Source organism: Apis cerana, linkage group LG9, assembly GCF_029169275.1.
Source record: "Apis cerana isolate GH-2021 linkage group LG9, AcerK_1.0, whole genome shotgun sequence".
In the NCBI taxonomy this organism is placed as follows: Eukaryota; Metazoa; Arthropoda; class Insecta; order Hymenoptera; family Apidae; genus Apis; species Apis cerana.
Genome location: NC_083860.1, coordinates 8,408,014 through 8,432,421, shown reverse-complemented (window position 1 = coordinate 8,432,421; position 24,408 = coordinate 8,408,014). Strand labels below are relative to the sequence as shown.

General features: G+C 42.7%; 2 protein-coding genes across 4 annotated transcripts in view; both read right to left on the bottom strand.

Moving 5' to 3' along the window:
- Positions 1-36: 36 nt before the first annotated feature.
- On the bottom strand, positions 37-11,776 carry LOC107993361 (ELKS/Rab6-interacting/CAST family member 1). Its single transcript, XM_062079422.1, has 6 exons — positions 10,960-11,776; positions 10,300-10,844; positions 10,053-10,213; positions 9,810-9,957; positions 9,565-9,746; positions 37-9,319 (listed from the first exon to the last, which is right to left on the bottom strand). Exons 1-6 carry the CDS (start codon positions 11,774-11,776, stop codon positions 9,244-9,246), a joined length of 1,929 nt encoding a protein of 642 aa, XP_061935406.1. The 3' UTR covers positions 37-9,243.
- Positions 11,777-12,641: 865 nt separating this feature from the next.
- The window catches only part of LOC108004465 (ELKS/Rab6-interacting/CAST family member 1), a 53,875-nt gene continuing 42,108 nt past the window's right edge, over positions 12,642-24,408 (bottom strand). For all 3 annotated transcript variants that reach the window (XM_062079420.1, XM_062079418.1, XM_062079419.1), the window contains 13 exons: positions 24,099-24,266; positions 23,202-23,369; positions 21,159-21,422; positions 20,272-20,661; positions 19,077-19,379; positions 18,827-18,979; positions 18,552-18,740; positions 18,326-18,465; positions 15,969-18,219; positions 13,914-14,171; positions 13,649-13,836; positions 13,506-13,563; positions 12,642-13,039 (listed from right to left, as the gene is read on the bottom strand). In XM_062079420.1, the coding sequence (XP_061935404.1) occupies positions 13,004-13,039; positions 13,506-13,563; positions 13,649-13,836; positions 13,914-14,171; positions 15,969-18,219; positions 18,326-18,465; positions 18,552-18,740; positions 18,827-18,979; positions 19,077-19,379; positions 20,272-20,661; positions 21,159-21,422; positions 23,202-23,369; positions 24,099-24,266 (4,566 nt within the window). In that variant the 3' untranslated portion in view covers positions 12,642-13,003. The remainder of the gene's footprint in view (positions 13,040-13,505; positions 13,564-13,648; positions 13,837-13,913; positions 14,172-15,968; positions 18,220-18,325; positions 18,466-18,551; positions 18,741-18,826; positions 18,980-19,076; positions 19,380-20,271; positions 20,662-21,158; positions 21,423-23,201; positions 23,370-24,098; positions 24,267-24,408) is intronic.

Here is a 24,408-nt window from a genome sequence, read left to right as displayed (position 1 = left end):
AAAGGGGTCAGCGTTTAACAATGAATACACTTTTCGTGACAATAGACAATATGTGTTTATTTAATAGTCTCGCTATATAGATACTTAATATGACTTGTCGTTTCTAACAGATCGCTGTCTACAACGTGACGGCCGAATTTTATTGTGCCTGGCCCTACTAGTTCCTTATTGTGCTTGAATCTATGATGGGTCGACGTCATTTTTGGTTTATTTAATTATCTCTCTTTCTCTCTCTCTCTCTCGCTCTCGCTCTCTCGCTCTCTCTCTCTCTTTCTCTCTATTTCGTTCATTCCTCACACCATCGGCTGCCAACTGACAAATTCGATTATACTCGCTACTTCTTTCAAGACGTCGCGATACGAAATCCGAGTTTCGCGAATATAGGAATTCGTTTTTTTTTTTTTTTTCTTTTGCATGGATCTCTAAGAAATTAATGACTTCTTCTCCATCTCGATCTGCTTATTTTTCTCTTCGTTATTATTATTATCCCATTTCTCTTTTTCTTTTTTCGTTTTCACGCAACAAATATTTGTGATAATGTCTATAATAACGTGATCGATGAACACATTAGTCTTATGCTGTGTGTATGACGTAGTGTTTCTTTCCTTTTTTTTCTTTGGAAATACGTATGCATGTATTAATCATTTTTACAAGTGATACGTATACGTAAAACGAGATAGCAATATTGTTACATATGTATATGTATAGTTTTGTAAACGAGTTTACCATTAACCAGCAACCACACACTCCTTAATTAATTATGAAAAATAAAAAAAGAAAATATATATATATATATATATACACACATATATATATTTCCTTCGTAATAGTCGCCTATCGAAAGGGACAATGATTAAAAAATTTTATTACCTGCGAACGTGTGTATGTATGCATGTATGTATATATGTATGTATGTACGTGCGTGTGTAGTTACCGGTTAATCGATATGTCTTTCTAAACGATACAAGAATTATTGAAAAAACTGAACGCTGCAACAATCGCAAAATGTTTAATATCAATCGATTTCTTCCGACGAAGTGTGTGTCAAATTTTTTCGTTTCGTTTTTTACACGTGATATAGATAGCTTTCCTCGAAACGTTAGTCTCGAGAAAGATAAGATAATCTCGAGATAAATAATCGAGTGTCGCGGTATTATCTCATGTTTGAAAATGCGTTACATCGATTAAACGCGCATGCGATTAATTGTACATCGACGGCGGGTATATTAAAAAAAATGTCTTTTTTTTTTTTTTTTATTTTTTTTACGTTTCCCTAAATGAAGGAACGAATCCTCGTAAATTCATTCACGCTGTTTGCCCTGTTTTTTTCTCCCCCCTTTCTTCCTTTTTTTCAATAATTTCTTTTTTTTTTTCTTCTCCTTCTTCTTTTTTTCCTTCAGGCGGAAAAAAATTTCTTCGCCTGCGATGGAGACCCCGGGAGATAAATTCGAAACGGAAACGTCGTATACGTGCTGATGTCCGTGTTAACGTATTATATGTATATGTATACATTAGTGTCGTCATATTTATACTATACTTGATCTTTGCTATAATGTACATGCTGGTTCACACGGGCAGGTATACGAGAATCCTGTTACAAAGAGAAAAATTATCTTGAGAAATATGTTTTCTCGCATTCTTCGATGTGAAATCAGTCGAATCTTTATCTCTATACAGATATGTGTGTGCTAATTGTAAATCGTTATAACTTAATCGTTAATTATTATTATTATTATTTGGAATTGCGAAGAATCGCGAAGATCAATTATTAATTAATTCTCCATTCTTCTTTTTTCTTTTCTTTTCGAAATTCACATAACGATGATATTTCAGAATGCGTGAAAACGACGTCTCGAGCGCAGAACGAAGGTTAGACGGGCTTGGAACACCTTTTCGAAAAGCGGTGTAACGAAGAAGTTCAGACAGATGGGAACGCGCACAATCTTTTTTTTTTGTTTTTTTTTTTTTTCATTTCACATATTACATTTTTTTTTTGTTCTTTTTGCTTTTTACGACAAACGTGACTCGTTATATAATGGCACACAGCATGGCAGTTGCAACAATGTATTTCAATAAACGGTTTACTTTTTTTTTTTTCTTCTTTTTCTTTTTTAATAACTTAATCTTAGCTTAATCTTAGATAAACTTATTTCTAGCCTCGTCGTCTCACTCCTATCCAACGGCGATCTCCGTGTGTGTGTGTCGATGATCGAGGATTCCTGTCTCTCGTGCCCGAGAGAAACAAACGCGGAAAGAAAACGGCACACCTCGAAAGGATCCCTCGATCCCTGTCGATCGTCGATTCTCTCGTACGGACTAGGCTTAAATCACGTTTCCTTTTTCACTCTTTTTCTTCTCTCTCTCTCTCTCTCTCGCTCTCGCTTTCTCTTTCACTCTCTCCTTTTTCTCCACTGCACACTCACTCGTTCATTATTATCGTACTCTTAGGTATGTACACACATATCGAAAAATCGTATTGCGTGTTTCAATCAACGATCGAACTCAAACACGGGGCACGATACTCGATTTCCCTTCTCTATTTTCGCTTTTCCTCCTCGTCCTCCATTATTTCACTTTTCATCTTCCGCTTTCTCTCGCATTATCTCTCTTTGTCGCTTATATCAGCTGTTTCCGCTTAACGATTAAACACGTAGAAATTGGAGAATAAAAAAAGGGGGCGGGAGGAGCCATGTCGTCGCGGCGTGGTTTCCAAAATCAGAATCAGCGGCCTGGATCTGTTTCCCTTTATTTAAATTGATCAATTGCCAATTGATTATCCATCACGGATAAGAAAAAAATAAAAAAAAGAAAAATAAATAAAAAGATCATAAGCGTAACGTGAACGGACGAGCGATCAAGTTGAGAATTTTTCTTGTCTCGAATTGAATTTTTTCGCTTGGACGAGGCTGCGATTCCAACGCGAGATCGATCACGCCGGGACGATTTTCACTTAACGCGATATTCACATAAAAATGTTTTTTTCTTTTTTCCTTTTTTTTCCCTTTTTTTTTCTTTTTTTTTTGTCATCGTAGATACTAAACAGTCGAGTCGAAAAATAATATCGAGACGGCCTCGTTCACGTGCTCTCGCGATACTCGCTCTCCTCGCTTCGCATTTTCGCTCGTGTTTGCTCCACGGAACAGTCTCAGCTTAGGATCACTCGAGTGCGGCACGAACGATACGAGTTGATTCTTCGTCGCTACTTTTCATCAAATCCCTTATCTTATCCTTATCTTACAACAAATTCCTCGCTTCGGCCAATCGATCGATCCTTTATTTCGTTTTCGAGAAAAAAACGGTTAAATTTCTATTTCCCTACTTTTTTTTTGGAAACACAGACGCTCTTAGAGATTCGTATCGCCTAAACTCGTAGGGTCGTAGAATTTTGAAATTTGGCCACTTTTCGTTTACAAGTAATAACATACGTGTGTATCTAGAGATAGAGATCCGCGAAAGAAATCTGGAGAATTTCTGTTCCGGCGTTTTCAAATAAATGGGTACGCTCCATTTCTGATATCGACTACTTACTTGATAACGCTTGGTCTTTCTAATCTCTCTCTACGCCTTATCTCACGGCTATTCCCGATAAGAATTATCCGATCGATAAATTTCGCAATTCGTATAATAACCATTCCCTTCTTCTGTTTCGTTCGATAAATATTCGTTAAATATTCAAACGTATCTCGGAGGACAGAATATATATATATATATATATATTTTTTAAATAGAACAGTAATTGCAATATCGAAGCATTTCTCGTCGCGTTCGCCTGTTTCGTTTATCCATTGAACAGTCTTAAAATTGAAGATAATTAATCAATTATTAAAGTGATTATATCCTACGGTTACAACTTTCTTCTCTTTAATCTCTAATAAAGACGATACGATGATAAATGTTTAAAGTGATTGCTTTATTACTGATTGAAGTGATTAGTTTAATATTTTGGACAATAAGGAGTAAGAAGATCATTTAAGATTCGAAAACTTTTTGCTCTCAGGCCTTCTCAATTCTCGAGCGATCGAAAGAAAGACTTTTTTTTTTTGTTATTGTTTGTTTGCTCATTAATACACACGCACACACGAAATGCAGTCACTCCACGTTAACAATTGTGTCAATTAACGATAATATTAATTTTTTTTTCTGCTTAGCTATATATATATATATATGTACAATATATATATTATACATATGTATATATATAATATGTATAATGTAACACGATGATATAGGCTTGATATGACGGTGGCACACGTTTACTACCTTTATTCCCTTTCTTCTCACTTTCACTTTTTCCCTCGATTTCCCCTTAATATCCTTTTCTCGACTCGATAATTTTCGAAAAAAACATATATTTTTTACAGCCGGGGAACGAAAACCTTCCGATTTTGTCGAATCGTTTCCACACAAATGTTTCGAATAAGAATGATTTTGGGCTAAGAGAATGAAGATTCTTCGGAAGTAAATCGGATAAAAATTAGGTATTTTTGATTATCATCGTTATTTTTTATTGATCTAATCAGCCTCACCGTCGTTCGATTGTCTCTTGACCGATCTCCCAAAAATTCTCAAAGAAATTTGTGCCCCAGCGGAGAGAGTTCTCGTTCCTCGCATATTTTCAAAAAGAGAAAGATTGCACATCGAAAGAATTCGATTTAATTGGCCAGCGTTTAAGCCAGCGTAAGCGTGTCGATTATTCGAATGGCCGCATAGGAAACTAATTAAGAGAGTATCTATGCTCTATTCGCTACGCATGTAATGCTTGGAACGCTCGAGTCGAGAGGGACGAAAGAAGGATATACTTTTATCCCTGATGATGAACGCAATAATAATCGATCACACGAAATTCTTTCGTTCGTTTGCACAGGGCAGAGAAACCGAATTCGAGACGAGATATTGCTAACCGCGTTCGCTTCAACTACAACATTCTCGACGCTCTCGTCTACCCCGTCTACGATCCCCTTCCATTCCATTAGCGTGATCTAGCTTCTAGGTCAGTAGAATTTGATCGTTTCAATCTTTCGAAAGGAAAGGTTTCTTTTTCTTTTCTTTTCTTTTTTTTTTAATATTTTCGCGTCAGAGATCGAATGGAAAAAAAGGTGTGTCGTGTAACTAGCAACGAGTAAGAGCGTTTTATCGACGAATTAAAGAGAGCATCATTTTTTTTTTTTTTCTTTTTCTTCTTAAGGTATTAACGATAAAATTTTACACTTTCAACATGTCGCTTAACTTCTCGTACGGCAGACACCACGATATATTTTATATTTTATTTATATTGTAATATGTAAGACGGCGAGCGGACACTGGACGATAAATGGGCCGTTCGTTTTACAACCTCAACACGAAATTCCCGCTTCCCGAAAGCTTTTCTTCAAAGCTCGAAAACGACCAACGTTCATCCACCTGTTGGCTCGCAGATTTTTCCTTCAATTCGCAACGTGGGATGAACGAACGATTGGAAGAATCGCACACTCGAAACATATTATCTCTCTTTCGATTCAACTTCGCCCAACTTCGTCTCCAACTTCCCTCCCGGCCGGGTAATCAGGCGCTAGGGGCATTCGTAGGTTCGTATGCTGTGTTAAATGCTCGAGAAATTCGATTTTAGCGAGATAATTTTAACTACGTACTACACGTAATACAGACTAACCCTAGACTAGCTGTATGATTTGGGGAATGGGGAATACAGAACCAGCGGGGACCACTTGGTGGGGCGCAATTTTTCTCATCTTTAACAGGGCTATCGAAGAAACATCGACGCACAAACGACGAGTATGTACAAACGAGTCGTTTCTCCGTCCATTTTTAGTGCCTCGGATTTCCTCATCTTTTTTCTTCTTTTTTTCTATCCTGTTCCCTGCTGTCCCATATAAATCGGCCAAAATTTTAATTTTAATCTTTATCTGAGAAAAAAATATTCTCTCTTATTCTCTTTCTCTCACACACACACATACACACACACACTCTCTTTCTCTTTCTCTCTCTCTCTCGCTCGCTTTCTCTCGAGAACGGATCCTGCCAAAGCGTAACGATTATCATAACGCGTGGAGAACATTGTTTTTTTTTCAGCCCACAATTTCACTTCTCTCGTTGAACGAATTTTATGATGTTAATATATAATCATCGATGATATCGTTTTCCGGAAATGGTATCGATAATCAATTATATCAGTCCTCCCTTAAGACACGCGTTCATTCTTCAAAAGGAGATATTCTTCTTTAATAAGTGATTTCCGCTCCTGTCCCCTCTCTTCCTTCGTCCAGGACAATCGTAGCCCTGCACATCCTGGATTGCGTTTTTCTCGACGCACGAAGAAAACGCTCGATGATTTCGTACGTATACGAGTTATGTATATATATATATAATACATATGTATATATATATACATATATATTTGGTTTCGAGACTATGATCGAGGATTCGTTTTGGAACTAGTAGTATATATAAATCGTAATAGTGGTTCATTTCTTCGATAACTTTCTCGATGGAAGATCGAGTAAAATTCACGCGTTCGATCAATCAACCCATCGTTTTAGGCTTTCTATTTTTTCAAGCTCGATTAGATATCGGTGCAACTTGTATCCTTATATTAGACTAGAATAGAAAGTTTAATTTCCTCGAAAGGGAACGAGTTCGAAGGAAGGAAAAAAAAAGAAAAAAATGTTCAAAGAAAAAGAGAAGGAAAGTTGGAAGAAATTCTATCTCGAAACGATCGATAAATTTTTCAGAAGAGTTGCAACAATATCTAAAGAATATAGAAGTGTGAACGGTGTGAAGAAGAAGAATGTGAACGAAGAAGAATCGAAGATCTCTATTAAAAAACAAACCGTAACCATATTTCACACGCAATTATCCATAAACGTTCTAAGTATGATTTATAAATATACGTATCTATGCGTGACTATTTACACATATGTAAAGATCTCATATAACAATAAATATCGTTCTATCGATCGACGAACGAAGGCTCTCTCTCTCCAACAATTTCCATAAATATCTGCAACTGCTCTCAACGTAAAATAGACACGTTACCAAGTGAATTGGGACTGAGAAACTATATGGAAGTCGTTCATGCGTTAACAGTTCTCTAGACGCTTCGTAATCGTAATTGTAGCTCGATTAACATACCAATTAACGCGATTTATGATAATATTTCTACAAATTCTTCTGTATATTTCGTTCGTAGCATATAATTCACGATTATATATTTACAACACACCCTCTTTAACGATGCCATAAATCATCTATCACACGATTAAACACACGCGATTCGATTCGATGAAGGTTCTTTTTTTTTTCTTTTTTTCCTTTTTAGTCGATTCTTTCGATTCTACGAACCTAGAAGAAAATCTCTCGTTTGTCTCGTTTCCCTTCATTTTCCAATGAACGATGGATGGATCCTCTATAGAAGAATCAAGCAACGATTTTAAAGATTCGGAACGATAAATCGACGAATCCCCCGGTGGGAGAGAAAAGTGCGTTTTTTTCGTGCGTCCGAATTTTCTTTTTTTTCTTTTCTTTCTCTCTTTTCTTCTTCTTCTTCTTCTTCTTCTTTTTCTTTTTTTTTATTTGTTTTTGCATCGCAAGATCATCGAGCGTGCACGAAATTTATTGTCATCTTGAAAGCTAATCAGCACCACTTGACTCGAATCTCTCTCTTTCGTCCTCGTGCATTTCTTCGTTAAATCTCGTATAACAACGTTAGCTCGTTTGGCCTTGCGCCATTATTCCAATTGCAGTTCACGTTTCATATTCCCTCATCTTGCGTATCTCTTTTCCCTCTTAACTATCTAACTCTATATCTCTCGCCTCGTTAATTTCTTAACTCTTCGCTAATTTCTCGTTTTTCTCGTAATTATCCTTTTTATTCTCCGTTCCCTTCAACTAGAGTTCTATACGCTCGTTATACAAATGACGATCTTTGGACCCGTGACAAGAAATCCAAAAAAAAAAAAAAAAAAAAGAAGGAAAGGAGTGAAACTGTCCGTATATAATATACTCGTCCTTCCATTTGGATTGCGTCTTGCACGTCATTTCCACGGACGATGGGAAGAAAATAACGACAGGGGATATACGATATTCTCGGAATTGATCGACTTGACTTCTCTGTCTAATCTTTCTCAAATCGATAGAGAAAATATGAGGTGTTTCCGAGAGGACAATTCTCGTTTCTCCTCACGCTCGTATTTCTTTTCTTTTCTTTTTTCTTTTTCTTCGAATTCCACAATTTTCGAGCAAAAAGGACGAAGTGCGAATTGCTACCCTTACGTCGCGTTTCACCCTCTCTCGTATTTTCCTGAATTTGTACATACAGCGACGGGAATAATAAAGTATCGAGCGCTTGAACGAAACTCGACGTGGCAAGAATGGCGAGAAAATCAACCGATGCAAAGAAACCATGCAGATTCATCCCCGTGAAACAGAGCATCCCCGGACGATCATTGAGACATGCAATCAACTCGTCTACCGAAAAAACTATCTAGATACTATAATAACAAGTGTAAGTCTGATCTTCCGTCGACGCTCTGTCTCGATCATCCTTTAAGAGCAATTATTTATTTATTTCCGTCGAGCTTCGCAAAGCAGTAATTTCAACGATTGGTTCGCAACGATAAGAAGGAGATCGGATTCAAAAAACGAAAAATTCTCTTCGCGTTAATTTTCGACTCGAGATCGATTCTACGGCCGATCTTTCTCTATTCTTCAAAGATTTCCAAGCGAAATCCATAGCGACGTTCTCGCGATTCGAAACGAAGCTACCACTGCCCCCTCCCCCCCTCCCACTGAATCCTCCTTGGCCGATTCCTTTGTTTGGAATTTGTGGCAAGGGGGCGACGTGGATGATGATTTGACCGGATGGATGATGATTACTGGATGGATGACGATAATGACGAATAATGACGATCGTGATGATTATAAAATGATGAAGTGATGAACGATGATTCTGGGGATGTTGTTGTTGTTTGCTTGTATTGTCGCTGTCGATGTCGATGAGGTATCACTGTTGCCTGTTTGTCGGTTATTATTGTTATTATTATTATTATTATTATTATTATTATTACTTTTTTTTTCTTTTTTTTTACTTTCTCTCTAAATGCTCTAGAAATGCTCTAGAATTGCTTCTACAGTTGCGTGTGTGTGTGCACGTAACAACATCGAAGAAACGAAGAAGATCGATAGCGTATATATTTTTTTTTTTTTCGCTTTCTCTACGATTCGTTACGACTGGCCTGGTCTACTTATCTGCTATCCTGTTTGTCGCTTCTGTTGTTCGCCCGTTTCTCGATCGTTTCTCGATTCCGACTCCGTCGACGTCTTCTCTCTGCGGGGAAACAACGCGAACAACTTCGTGGAGAATCGTGATCTACCGTTATTCACTTGGGTTAAAGTTTGAACAATAAATAATTTTCTATTCAAACATTCTATTCATTGGCGGTAACTCTTTTTAAAGCGATCCGTCTATTTCTGGCTACTACGATGAAATTGATGAAATTGTGCCTTTCCTTGTGTGTTTCTCTCAAAGCAATGCGAATTAATCAAAGATTATTATTAACCAAAGATACTCACGAATCAGCACAACCGTTGCCATTCGTATTAGCCGGTCTGGAAGAACTAGGATCACTGCGACGATCGTTCTTTGTTTCTTCATCGTCGTCGTCGGATGTTTCCAAAACCTTGATGAGCAGTTGTGGCGTTCCTTCTGAACATGTTGGATTCAATTCCACCGATAACTCGATGCTTTTCTCATCCTACGTACACATTGAAAAAACACGCTGTTACATACACTTTAAGAATTAAGAATTAGAAATTACCTCTTTCTTCAGCTTCTCCAGTAACCTCTTCCTATCTGCCTTCACTTGATCGGCTTGCTCGGATTGGGCGGCAGTTTTTATCCCGGAAAGTTCCAATAGAGCTAGATGGGCGTCTTTTTCGGAAACTGCAGCTTTCAGAGTTTCTCGTCTATCGAAAAAAAAAAAAAAAAGAAGAAGAAAGAACAAGTTTACGAAACAGTGATATTAATAGGAAAAGTATTCAAATATCACTAGTTTGCTTACTTCATTTGACGGAGGTCTTCGAGCTGCACGATTCTCTCTTCCGTGAGACGTTTCAATTTCTTCTCGTATTTCTGCACTTTCGATAGAAGAGGTTGACAAGTGATACATTTTAATGCCGAAGCGGATTGCATCGAGGCAATTCTCTGTTCCAATTTGGCTATCTGGAAGAAGTAGAAAGAAAAGAATAAAGAAAATGATAAGAATTTTTTTTTCAAAATTCAAATCGATCGAATGCATTCTTCTTTACCCTTTGAAGAGCTTCCTCCCTCAATTTCTCCTCGTTCTTCAATTTCCTCTCGCTTTCGCTCGTGATGACGACACTCTCGCGAAGAGCTTCGCCTAGCTCCTCGATCTTGTATCTTTTCTCCGTCAGATCTTTGGACAATTGCCGTTCCTTGTCTTCCTTCTCCTTGATCACGTTCACCAACTCCTCGATTTGCTCCAGATCGATTCTCTCGCTGAACGCTCGTTCCAACGAGTCTACTTCATCTTCGAGTTGTTGAATCTTCTCGTCCCTCACTCTAATTTCTTCCTTCAGAACACCGATGTCGTCGTACTCGCTCAATTCCTTCTTCAGGCTTGCTACCTCCTTTCTCAGTTTCGTAATTTCTTCCTTGTTCTCAAGGATTTGCTGCTCGTACTCCTGTATCTTGTTGTCTTTCTCGGATATAGCGTGCTCCATCTTCTTCATTTTCTGTTCCTTTTCGAAATTCTTTTCCACCATTTGAGCAGAGAGGGAATCCTCGGTTCTTATTTCTTTTTCTCGATTCCCTTTCCCCTGAGTTTCTTTACCTGAAAATTGGAATTTTTCTAATAATCATTGCTTTAAAACTTAAGTTCTTTTTAACAGGAACTGAAAAAAAAACAAAGGAATTAATCGAATGGTAAGATTTCAAAACAATCTTACCTCGATGAGCCTCTTCAACCTTCAATAATTCCTTCTCCAAGTGTCCAACGCGATTCTGCAATTGATCGATTCTGCACTCTCTGTCTTCCAGCTTTCTCTTCAACACATCGACGTTGTGCTCTCTCACGTACTCCTCCAATTGCGTGACCATTTCCTCCAGCTCGATCACTCTTTCCCTATCGATCCTAGACTCTCTATTCTCATCGTTCTTCTGGATCCATCTCTCCAATTCTTGAATTCGTCTATTTCCAGCTGTCACTTGGCAACGAAGATCGTGCAGCTCCTTCACATCGGGATTCTGTTTGAGAAAATCCTCGAACTCAGCCACCGTATCCTCCAACTCCTCTATTCTTCTCGCCTTCCTCTCGATCACGATCTCCATGTCTCGTATACCTTCCGTATCGGCGTGTTCCCTGAGAAAATTCTCCAACGACTCCATCTCTTGCTCCAATTCCACGATTCGTCGATTCTTCGCCTCCACTTCCAATTTCCAACTCTCGTTATCGTTATCTCGCACTCTAGCTCCGTTCTCCTCCGATCTTTTATATTCCTTGATCAAACGTTTCAACGATTCCATCTCGTCTTCCAGCTGTAATATTCGATCGTCCCTCGCTCTCACCTCCTTCCTCCACGACTCTTTCTCCTCCTTCACCTCATCCATCAATTTCAAGCTTTGGGTGCATTCGTTGTCGCTATTCTTCGCGCTCTTACAAATCATCAATTGATCCTCCAATTCGGCTATTCTTCTGTTCTTCGTTTCCAACTCTTTCTTCCAACCCTCGTTATCCTCCAAACTAAAATTCTTGGCGTCCTTCATCCTCTTCAGGGAACAAGAGGACTGTTCCTTCGACGATGTTTCCAACGAGGATACCTTCGCTCCCAATTCCGTTGTCGTTCGATCCTTCGTCTCGATTCTTCTCGCCTCTTCGTGTCCCCTGTTGCTTTCGAGGATGGTTTCTGGCTGCTGTGTGCGTGCATCGGTGGGTGCGTGCGCGAAGGCAACAGGTGTGAGCGTTTCGAAGAAAAACAATCGAACGGAAAGAACAAGTGGACAGGGTTAAAGGTGAGTAGTGGGTTCAAAGTGGTGGTATGGCAAAATAAGAACGAACAACGGTGATTTTTTCTTTTTGTGGGCCCGTGAACATCGAATTGTCTCGTGGCGAACGACGTAAGGGCGCGTCTCCGAATGGCTACTGGGGTATGTGCCTTTCTCTCCCCTCTCTCGTTCATTCGTCCCCCTCACGTTTCCTCTCCGTTTCATCGCTCTCGTCGGCGAGACCAACTCTCTGGCACGACGACGACGACGACGTGAAAATTTAATCTCGAAAAAGATCTCTCCCGTTCTTTTTTCCCCTTTCCTTTTCTTCTCTTCGTTCTCTGCGTTCTCTTACACAATTTTCAACGTGATCTCTCGATATTTTTTCTTTTTTCCTCTTCTTCTCTTTTACGTTTACTTTATGTATATATTTATATTTATATATCTACATATATACGTATATCTCTCTGTCGTGTACGTGTATATACACATGTACAATACATGCGTTTGTCCCATTCTCATGAGTGATATGTATATACATATATTCATACTTCATATATATATGTACATACACGATCGCTTCGTTAATAAATTAATTAACATTATTGTATTTGCCGTATTCTCCTTTCTCTCTCTCTCACTCATCTCTCTCTCATCATTTTTACATTAATATTTTATATATATATATTTTTTGATATACATATATATATATATACACATATATATATATGTCTATATTTATATATATATATATGTATCAGTAATTATTGTTATTATCGTCAATATCTTTCGCTATCAATTATTAAATATGTTAACAATGGTCGCAGCGTTACGTAAAATAATTATGTATCTTGACAAAGTGTGTCGTCAATGGCGAATCTCAGTACGATCTCCTTTCGTTCTCGTATTATTTAGTTTCGTATAATAAGTTCGTGTACTTGTAAAGTTCGCTTAATATGCAAATTGTACTAAAAAGAACGGAGAAGGCGTCCCCAACGAAAATCGACCTTAGAACAAGCTTTTTAGGAATCCGGTGGGACCCGCCTGTTGTGTTTTCAAATCAAATGAATTTTTTTTTCCACAATTTTTTTCCATTCGGAAACGCACGGTTCGTTTTCGCGAACGAGACAAAATCGAAAAATGTACCATACACCATATACATATATGTATATGTATATATAATTGGAGTTGGAACACAATAGGGCGAGCAAACGTAGAGAGAAAGCAAACAATGGTGATCAAGCAAGCAAATACAAATATACGTATCGTACGTGTACGTGTCGTATCCAGAGGGGGTGAGCGTGAAAATTGAGAAAGACAACTAGTTAGTCGTTTTTCCATCGATGCTAATTTCGATTTCGATCGTTGGAAGGGAATCAAATATATGTAAAATATTTCGACTTTGAAAATTACTTCCAATACATCGAAACGAGAAAAAGGATTGATTTAATCGCGCTCTCAAAATTTATCGACGGAGAGTAATAAAATAATTTTGTATACACATACTGACCTCTTGTTGCTGTGCAGTTGCGGCTTGTTTCAACTTGGCTTGTGCGGCTTTGAGTGCACTGGAAGAGAGAATTAGATGGAAGATTAACGACGTTCGTTCAGCATCGTAGGATTATTCGGATTATTTTTACGTTCGATACTGACTCTTGAAGTTCTCTGATTTGTCTTTCTTTGGCATTCTGCTCTTCCTGGGTCATCTGCATCAGCTGCAGCAACCTTTCGGTCTCGGCAGAGCTTCTGGTCGATTCCTCTTTCGCTTTTTCCAATTCCTTCTCGGCAGTTTCCAGAGCCTTCTGCATTTCCGCCAATCTCTTGTCCGGCGAGCCACCGCTCTATAAAACAGAAATATGAAAAATAAGAGATGAGAAAAAGCACCGAACGTTTTTAATCCCGATTATTCTCAATTTACCCTTTGTAACTGCTGCTCCAACTGATCCATCTTCGCTTTCCGTTTCTTCAAGTCCTGGTCGAGACTTTGGAGCGTCCTCTCCTTCTCCTCTATCGTTCTAGCTTTCTGATCTACGGACTTCGCTCGTTCTTCCGTCTGTCTTCTCTGTTCTTCCAGCTGGCGTTTCTGCTCCTCCAATTGTCTTCTCTCTTGAGTAGTGTCGATACCAGCCTTCGCGGCGCCAGCTTGGAGTTTCTTGTTCGCCTCGTGCAAGTCCACCTGCGTCGAAACGAATCTTATCAATTTTCGTTACTCCCCGTGTCTACCAGACGCTAAAGCTAGGCAAATGAAAGCTTCGCTTCGCTTGCATGACCCGTGACCATTACGTCCGATCTTTCTCACTCTCCTACCCCTGTATATTATTATTATCACGCGCGTTTCAAAAATTTCTCCCCTCCCCGAATTTGACTCGATTTTCCTCGAATCGATCGCGATGGCCACGGTTCTCGTAAATGCATGAGAGATGCATGGGAACGCAATTAAAAAACAAGTTAGACGAATAAGAAATTCGCAAATCCCTGGTAAAAATCTAAGTGACGTTCATAGCGAAGTATAATAATAATAATATGTACAAAATACACAATAGATAAAAATCGTGTATGCGTCGAGATAAAAAATGTCCCGAGGGTGATATATACTCGTATGGTATACAAGTAGGTGCGGAAACGCATTCTTTTGTGCATTCGATGCCGTGTGAAAAAAAGAAAATCATTCAATCAAAACTTCTATGCTCGATCGTGAACGCAGACGAGAACTCGAAACATCGTGACATCGCATCGTACATCGCATCTTGCGCAATAACCGATTCTATCCATTTTCTATCTCTGGCATCTCGAATACATGGTACGGCATGCTCCCAGAAACGAAAATAAAAGAAAAATTAGGGGGAGGGGGGGAAAGAAAAAAAAATAATGCGATAATCGTAATAAGATTGCTCATCGTTGAGATGAGGAACGCGCAACAAAATTATTTGCAGCAGTAACAATAACCAGTCGATGATGAAAGAATCGACGAAAGAGACGATCATCGCGATCTCCGTTATTCCGCTCCATTCTATTCCGTTTCCATCGAAACGTTGAACTCGTGTCTTTTTTTTTCCTCTTTCTTTTTTTTTTTTTTTCATGATCTCATCGCCTCTTTGATCATCTCCCGTGCCGACACGTGGTGATAACGACAAGATAAACATAACAAGATAAAAAACGGCATAACCATCGAACATACTCGAGAAACGAAAAGGAAGAGCATATATGAGCGCGAATGGCTGTGCTTGAGAGCTAAAATCGCAATGGGTTCGTAGGGTTGGAAACTTTTTTTTTTTCGGAGGAGGAGGAAACGGAAGGATCGATGGAGGATTGGATTTTAAAAAAAAAAATTCGAGGAAGATGATGATAAATGGTGAAGGCGATGTTGCGCTTCGCTGTGAAGTGTGACGGACGCCCCGAGATATACATATACGCAACGTAAGATGATAAAGATTGTGCGGGTGCATCATGGTTTTTGTTTTGTTTTTTTTTTTTTTCCGATTTCATCTGTATACGTATATATATATGTTTTATACATGTATATATATATACACGATATATCGTTCGATCGTTATCGTTCTGTTACATACGTATATAATATCTGATATGATTCGATCGTTATTATTATTATTATTATTTTTTTTTGTCTGTTATTTGCGGCGTGTATAATGAGCTGTGGGCGAGTTTCTGCTTCGTCGACGACGAAGGCAGAGGCTGCGGTTGAAATGAGAAGACATAGAGAGACGAGGAGGCGCGATGATGTGTCGGTAGCCAGTCGACAACGATCAGCCAACGGTAATACATAGGCAGAGAGACATAGTGCAGGCATATTATGGTGCGGATGTAGGCTGTAGTAGTGTAGTAGTAGTAGTAGTAATAGTAGTAGTAGTAGTAGTAGTAGTAGTAGTAGTAGTAGTAGTAGTAGTAGTAGTAGTAGTAGTAGCAGTAGTAGTAGGTTAGCGCGCGAGCGAGTGCAGGCCGTGCTGCTGCTAACCTGAGATTTCTGCAGCTCCTGGCACAGCTTTTCGAGCTGATCCTGGAACCGCTCGCGCTCCACGCCCGCCTGCTTAACGTTCTCTTGAGCGCGTTCCAATTCCTTTCTCAGCCTGGCGACCTCCTGGCCGTTTTGCTGTTGCGGATGCTGTTGTTGCTGCTGTAGCTGCTGTTGTTGCTGCTGCATCGTCACCTGCATCTGCTGGATCTGCTGTTGTTGAGCGTGCAACTGCCTCTCGGTGTTCTGGATACGCTTTTGCAAGTCGGCAGCCTGCCTCTCAGCCGCGTCCGCCCTCTGTTTCTCCGTCTCGCATAGCTTCCTCCATTGCTCGAGCTGTGCCTCGTTCACGCCACCGGCGGCCGCCACGCTCGCATCCCTCGACGCGATCTGCTTCTGAAGCTCCTGCACCCGTTTCTCGGCCTGCTCGGCCCTCTGTCGTTCCTTCGTCTGCGCTTGAGTCAGGCTCTGCACCTGCTGCCCCAACCGATGAACCTCTCGCATCTGCGCCTCGAGGGCCTCCTTCGCCGCTCTATCCGGCGTCTGCGCGTGCACCCTCTGCTGCTGCAACTGTTGCAATCGGCGCACCTCGTCCCGCTGACGCTTCAACTCGGCCTCGTTCGTCTCCAACTCTTGCTGGAAGTTGACCAGCATCTCCTGCGACTTCTCCAATTGTATCACCAGCTGATCCCGTTCCACTTGCAACTGCTTCGCCTCCGCCTCGAGCTTCTCCTTCACCTTCTCGATCTTCTCCGAGTGTTTCTCCCGATTCTCGAGGATCGCGGCCATCTTGTCGCGCTCCCGTTGAGCCAGTTGCAACTCGTGCTGAAGGTGCGCCATCTCCTCGCTTCCGGCCATCTGTTGCTGCTGCTGTTGCTGCTGCTGCTGCTGTTGCACCCGCCTCAACTCTTGCCTCAGCGCCTCCCGCTCGTCCCTGAGCAGCTGCGTCTCGGCCGCGAGCCGTTCCAACTCTTTCTTGTTCGCCTCGGCGGCCTCCTGATACTTGGCCGTCTGCATGTGCGCCTTCTCCAACTCCTTCGCCAATCTCCCGGCCTCGAGCTCCACCTGATCGCGTCCCACGATCGCCTTGTCCAGGCTCGCGCGCAGCCGCTCCACCTCGATGCTCGCGCTCTCCGATCTGGTCTTACCCTCGGTTTGCATCAACCTCTCCAACCGTACGATCTCCACCCGGAGCTTCTCGTTGTCCGCCTCCAGGGCGTCCGCTCTCGCCTTCACCTTGTCGTGACGATCGCGTATCTTCTCGGTTTCGATTCTAGCGCGTTCGATCTCGCCGCGATTCCGTTCCTGCGCCGCGGTCGCCTTGTTGGTCTCCTCGCGCGCCCGCTCGAGCTGAAGCTGCGTCTCGTGCAGCTTCGCCTCGAGCTCGGCGTTGCTCGACTGCGTCCTCTTCAGCTCGGTCTCACGGCCCTCCAGACGTTCCCGCAGCTTCTCCACCTCCTGTTGCAGCCTACTACCCTCGCTCTGCCACTTCTCTTGCTCGTACTGGTATTTACCTCGCGCTCCCTCCGCACGTTCCAGATCGGCGCGCAGCCTCGAGGCGTCCTGCTCGGCCTTCCTCGCGCGCTCGAGCTCCGCCAACGCCTTCTCCAGCCGATCGCGGAGCCGCTCCACCTCCAGCTTCGCCCACTCGTGTTCCTCCTTCTGCCGTTCCTGATTTTCCTGATACTTGCCGAACCTGGTCGCGTACCTCTCGCATTCCTCGCGCGCGCTCTCCGCCTCCACTCGCAGCCGTTCCGTCTCCGCCTGCGCCTTTCTCACTTCGGCCTGCTGCCTGTCGTGCTTCTCGTACATCTTCTCGATCTCCAATTGCATCCGCGCCAACTCCTCCTGCGTCTTGTCGGTGGCCGCCTGGGCCTTGGTCAGCTGCGAGTGGGCGCGCTCCAATTCGAAACTGATCCTCTCGTTGTCCGCGACCAATTTCTCCCTCTCGTTTTGCAACCTCCTCAACTCGATCTGCGACTTCTCGTAACGTTCCCGCACCATCTCCAGATCGACCGTCAACCTGTCCAGGTCCTCCTTCGACTTCTCCTCGTGCTCCTTCGTGCGACCCAGCTGAAGAGCGGCTCGATCGTACATCTCTTGCACCCGAGCCAACTCCTCCTGCGCTTTCCTCGCCTCGTCGCGACTCTTCGTGGCCAACATTTGTTGCTTCTCGGCCTCGAGCTCCAGCCTATCTTTGTCCGCCTCCATCACCTCGATTCGATTTTGCAGCCGATACACCTCGCTCTGGGCTCTGTCCGTCCAAACATATACAACGGATAAACACAACGGTCCGTCCAAGCATATACAACGAATCTCCGTTCCTTTCTTTCTTCCCTTTTCTTTTTACCAATACCCACCTGTCGTACTTTTCCAGCATCTTCTCGAACTCCTTGTTCGCGTTCTCCCGTTCCTCGTGTGCCTTGTTCATCGAGTATTGGGCCTTCTCCAACTTCTCCTTCAGGATCTCGATTTCGGTGAGAGCGTCGTCTCGCTCGAGCTACACCGACGAGTCACCAATCAAATTACGTTCATCCCCGTTAATCCTCACCCGTCGATTAGTCGTTTTATCAATTTGTTACTTACGGTTAACTTTTGATGGGAGTTGTGAGCCTTCTCCCATCTCTCTTTCACCAATTCGAGCTCCGACAATACGTTCTCCTTGTCCCGTTGCATCTTCGCTATTTGATTCTGCTGGAACTCTATCCTCTCGTGCAGTTTGTCCGTCTCCTCTTGGAACCCATCTCTCTCCTTCTGCAGCCGCTGCATTATCATCTATCGGTGCGAAAGTAGACAAAACAACTACGTGTGAAACGTGTTATCGTTGTTAAATCCTCGTTGCGAAATCGCGATACGCTTACCTGAGCCTTCTCGTATTTGTCCTGCAACCGATCCACTTCCAATTGAATCGTTTCCCTCTCTTTTTGCATCCTGGTCGATTGGCCGAGCGCTTTGTCCAATTGACTTTGCACGTTTTCGAAATCGTAGTTCTGCTTTTCCCTCTCCATTTGCATCTGTTTCAGAATCGAATCCGTTTATCCTTACAATGCTTATAAATACAAATTATAAGAAGCTTGCGCGAGTGAAAAGTAAAGTTTTCAGCGGACTCACCCTGCGAATTTCCGTTTGCGTTTTGTCCAGTTTCTCCTGAAGCTTGTCCACCTCGCTCTGCGTTTTGTCCAATAGATTCTGCAATTTGTCCTGTTGAAGTTGCGCCTTGCCGAGGGTAGCTTGGGTCCGTTCCAGTTCCTCTTGCGTTTTCTCGAGTTCCGCGATTGCCTTGTCCCGTTCCGAATGTAGACGAGCCACCGACGCCTGTGCCCGATCGTATTCGTCCCGAAGACTCTCCTGTTCACCCTGGGCGTTTTCCAATCTGGCTTTCAGCCTGTACACCTCACCCTGGCTCTTCTCCACCTTGAAAAATCGATCGAATTTTTTCGAATCTGGAATATCATTGGACTCGACTCGTCGAACAACTCGAGCGACCCTCGAGAATCCTTCCTTTCTTAACAATCTTGTGCGTTTCGTCGCAATTGAAATTAACGTCAATTAAAATCAATTTCCCTTTTACGCTCGCTGTGTTCGCAAACATTAATATTTTCGTTAGAACCGTCATTCCGAGATTGAGAAAAGGAGAGAAACGAGTCGATGAAGAGGGACGGATCTGAACGAGGAGTAATCTTTAGGAGAATTCTAGTCAGGTGTCTCGGATTGCGCTCGAGTACGAAGCTGCGTGCAATTTTCCGCCCACTTGGACGCCAGTTTCATTATCGGTTCGTTTCGCGCCATCGACGGTGGCCCGAGAAGAACGAGAGCGTGATTGGAAATTAGATCCGACTATCCCTCCCTCTCCCCGAGTATGGATCAGGGATCCAGACCGCGAATTCGCCCCGAATGAATCGATCGCGATTAAAAGTGATTGTTCTTGGTTCTTCAACTCGGTGGAATTCGACTTCCGAATCGACTTGGCCGTTCGTTAACGGCTACACGGATTACAGGAGTAGAAACCTATAGTTTGGGATATCTCGGTGATTAATTGGTTGGAAGGACGGATTCCTGATCTTTCGATTATTCGACTCGACGAAAATTCCGTTGCGAGTCGGGATTTCGTCAATTTCGTGGTTGATAGATTTGCTCGTGGATATCGGCTAATCCATTTCTAAGTTACGACGAAAGATACGTTGGAACAATGTTTTCCAATTTTGTTTCTTTAGAAGAGTTGTTTCTACCCTATACTTTCTCTCGACAATTTTGATAAAAATAAGCGAGTCGAGTGTTATTTTCCATAAGAAAATAAATATTTTACCTTTTCTTGGAGAGCAGCTGCCTCGGCCCTAGCTCTCTCGTTGTCGGCCTGCGTGACTCTGAGCTCGGCCTGGGCCCTCCTGAGCTCGGCGGCCGCCTTCTCGGCCCTCTCCTGGATCCTGTCCATCTCCTGAGAGGAATTGAGGGTGCTCCTTCCGTAACTGGTCTGAGATCTCTCGATCTCGTGCCTCAGCCTCTCGTTCTCGAGCTCGAGCCTGGTCAACCTCTGCTTGGCAGCCTCCCAGTCGGCCCCGCTGCGTCCAACCTCGGACGCCGCTTTGTCCAGCTCGGCCTTGCTCTTGCCGAGCTCCGACTGCGAGCTTTCCAGCTTCGCCTCCAGTCGATCTTTCTCCGCTTGCGCCCTCTCCAACCGGGCGCCCAATTTCTCCACCTTGAACCGGGCAAAATTCAACGGGGGAAGGTCGAACACGGTTAATTGACTCTTGGCAGGGGAGGGAAGGAAACAGAAATTTCGAGAAATTTCACGATCTCCAACCGATTTTCCTTTCCTCTCCTTCAACCGGGAGCCGAAGGAGTTAAAGTTTCATGGAAGCTCCGCAGGGAATTATCGATCGTATCGACTGAAACAATGTTAAACGGGGGTGAGGGGGAGGGGGAGGTGCGCTTTGAACGCGTGCTTGGAACTGGATGCACCTTTGATGAATATTTAATATATCGATGTATTCGTTTGAAGCGATAAATCATAAGGATTGGAAAACGTTTCCAATTTTCACTTTATTATTAAAATGTTACGAATAAAATGGCGAATATAATTACAATCTCTCTTGCGTTAACAACGAATAATAGTGATGATAAACTCGCGTTCGATTTGGCGACTTGGAAAAGGAAAATGTATGGAGATTTAGATACAGAAAATGGGGAACCCACCTCCGACTCGAGGGCATGTATCTTCATTTTGTACTCGGCGATCTCCCTCTCGTGCAACTCCCTTTCCTCCTGTTTCTCCTGCTCGGCCCGATCCCTCTGTTCCCGTAATTGTGCCATTTGCTTCTCCTTATCTCCTATCGCCTCCTCCAGGCTACTGAGCGCACCTTCGCTGCTGCAGTGGTGCGCCTGCATTGCCGTTAAACGCGCCCTGGCCATGTCGACCTGGTTGTCCTTCTCTTTTAGCAGATCCTCCAGATTCTCGATCTGAACTCACAATCGTTCTCCCGTTACGGTTCTCCTATCTTTCTTATTTCTTTCTGGATAATGGAAAGCGAAGGTTTTTTTCACTTCGAGCGGAGGAAAAAACAAATCGGGGAAAAAAACAAGGAAATTCTTGGCGATGCGTGAGATATGAGAGAAGGAGATGGAATTGGTAAGCAATTGGAGATTAATGGGACGTAGGGTAAATATTTTCTTTAGTCGGTTAGCGAGGTATATTTTTATCTCCATACTCGTGTTATTCGTGTTATACTCATCAACTCTTTAAACGTGATCGTTAATTCCTTACTTACCTGCCATCTCGTATCACCGATCTTCACGGCCATTGTTCACAGGTGTACAGCTCATTTACTCGACCAGGCACTCGCGATACGCAGCATTAATAATAACAATGATACGGCGTCTAACACGCGGAACGGAAATAAACGGAATCGTGGATTAAAAAAGAAAAAAAAAGAAGAAAATTAACAAGCCTTGGTGCTTTCCACGGGAAAGAAATAATAAAGCCAAGCTTAATTTTCTCTACCTAATAGACGCGTCGATAATCAACGACAGCCTTTGATCTCACTTCGAGCACGATGCGAAATATTATTTTTCCAACTTCTCTCGATCTTGGCTCGTCGTCGATCACCGACAAAAGTACACACATAAAAGAAAAAAAAAACGCAAAAAAATCACAACGAATAAAAAATATAGGGATGGGTGGTGCGTGTGAAGAGCGTAAAAAAAAAGGAGGCAACCAATATAATTTCCAAATGGTTCTTTTATTGAAAATTCGACGAAAATAAATCGTACAAAATAAATCGGGCGAATTTAAAGTTAAAAGAAAAAAGGAAAACAGGGGCGGTGCGAACTTAAAGATAACGCGGGATCTCGGGTATTTTACGTACTACAGCCTTTACACAGCACGACTAAGGAAAACATTATTACAAAAAGTATGTCGCGCGGTCGCGCGCACGCCTCACACTCATTCCAATCGACAGCAAGATTCACACTCATGCGCACTCCCGCGGTCGCATCCTACGAATATTCAACGCTAAGCGTGCGCTTCCCCTTTGATCTGGCTGACGGATTAATCGGCTGCCCCGAAATCCCTTCCCACCTGGCGGAAACTAATTACCGCCTGTTGACGATCGAGAGATCGGGATCGCTTCTTTCGATCGTTCGTAGAGTAGCCAGATTAATTATATCTTTTATATATATTTTTTTATTCATCCTTGACGATAGCAGGGTAGAGAATTTTAAGAATAAGTTTTCACTCTCGTGATCGCGTAATCGTTTCGATTACAGAGGAGGAATGTAAGGTGATGAACGTCTTTTCGACGAACGGGATAAATTATTACCGTTATCCCGCGCGAAATAATAGAATCGGTAAAGTGGTATGAAAATGATCATTGAAATGAATCTATAATTTAATTCATACCGGTGGTTATTATCTTTATCTCTATCCGAGGTAGAAATAAATTATCCTTTTCGATCGATGCCTCGCTTTCACGTTTTTCCCTCACTTTTTGCAAACTCGTAAATATAAATATAATCGTTAGGAAAAACATTTGTATTTATCGCGCATGGATAATTTCCTTAAAAAAAACTTGCTTAAAAAAGAAAAAATAAAAAACTTGCAAATATTCTTACAACCACCGATATAAACGAAAAGCTTTACTTTTAAAACGCGTAAAATAAAAAATCCTTCCTAGTTGTTCCAATTTTCTTTTTCAAGCCAACGAGATATATATCGAAAAAAAAGAATTGAAGGGCACTCACCTTGCGCTGAAGCACGTTGATCTTCCTGTCCTTAATGTCCATGTGATCCTTGAGCTCGGTGAGCTCGGTGTTCATACGATTCCGCTCCTGTTGCGCCTGCATCGCCGCCTGCGTCTTTTTCTCGATCATCCGATTCTTCTCCTCGAGCCGCTGCCGCATTTCCTCCACCTGCACGCACGTAATCACGCACAACCCGGGTCATCGTACGTTGTCAGGTGAGCGTAGGGGCAAGAGGGTGGGGGTGGGGGATGCCAGGACCTATTCAATCCGCCGCATTGCACGGGAGGCGTTCTGCACGCGACGCGAAAACTCTACCGCGACGAGTCCAGCGACGACGAGTCGGATGAAGGAGAGGGACGAGGGAACCGTAGGAGGAGGAGGAGGAGGAGAAGCTTCGCACGACCTAGTTTCCTGCACCAGCCTGGCCTTTCCTTTCCCCTATAACCACCTCCCCGTAAAGTCGATTTTCCCCAGTTTCAACCCCGTACGTACGATCCTTCCCCCCCTTCTCTGCGTTTCCTACCGCGTTTACCGGTGCATTTACCGGTGCATTTATCGAGGTGCGGTTTTCGATTGCTCGCTGGGAAATTTGAATGGGACGACGAGTCTTCTCGGGGATTATGGCGGAAGCTTTAACTTTCCAAGTTTGTAATTTAACGGATCGGTGAAAAGTTTTCGACTTTCTCCCCTTTCGTTTCTTTCTTTTTTCTTTTTTTTTTAGTTGATGAAGTTATCGCGATCGTGCACAATAAATTGCGTTACTTGTGAAGAAATAAATTCTTTCGACCCCTCCCAACCGATTTTTTCCTCTCGATCGGGAAATGTTTGAGGGATACGATCTCAAAGGAAAGAGAAGAATAAAAGGGACGTGATTTATTCGTGGTGGAATCGACTCACGTCAGCCTGCAGCATGTTGTAGTGTTCCTCCTTGGCGGCGAGCGACTCTTTGAGCACGGTGATGTGCCGCTGGTAATCCTGGTGCTGTTCCTCGAGGGTTTTCATTTTCGCGGACATGGCGAGCAGCTCCTGATCCCTACGCTGCACTTCCATCCGTAGCTCGTCCAGCTGCGAAAAAGAGCCGTCGTCCACGAGAGGATCAGTGGTTGCGACCCGGTTACGTATTCGACGAAACGACGACGAAACAACGAGCGACGGAGGTAGCTGGTCTGTCCACTCTCCGTCGTGGCCGAGTACGAGGACGATCAGC

Excerpts from the sequence above, each read along its gene's own strand:
- LOC107993361 (XM_062079422.1), bottom strand. The coding sequence starts at position 11,776 with ATGAAGGACGCCAAGAATTTTAGTTTGGAGGATAACGAGGGTTGGAAG. Across the intron at positions 10,214-10,299 it reads GGGAGGAAGCTCTTCAAAGG|ATAGCCAAATTGGAACAGAG; the intron begins GTAAAGAAGAAT and ends TACTTCTTCCAG. Across the intron at positions 9,958-10,052 it reads GAAGACCTCCGTCAAATGAA|ACGAGAAACTCTGAAAGCTG; the intron begins GTAAGCAAACTA and ends TTTTTTCGATAG.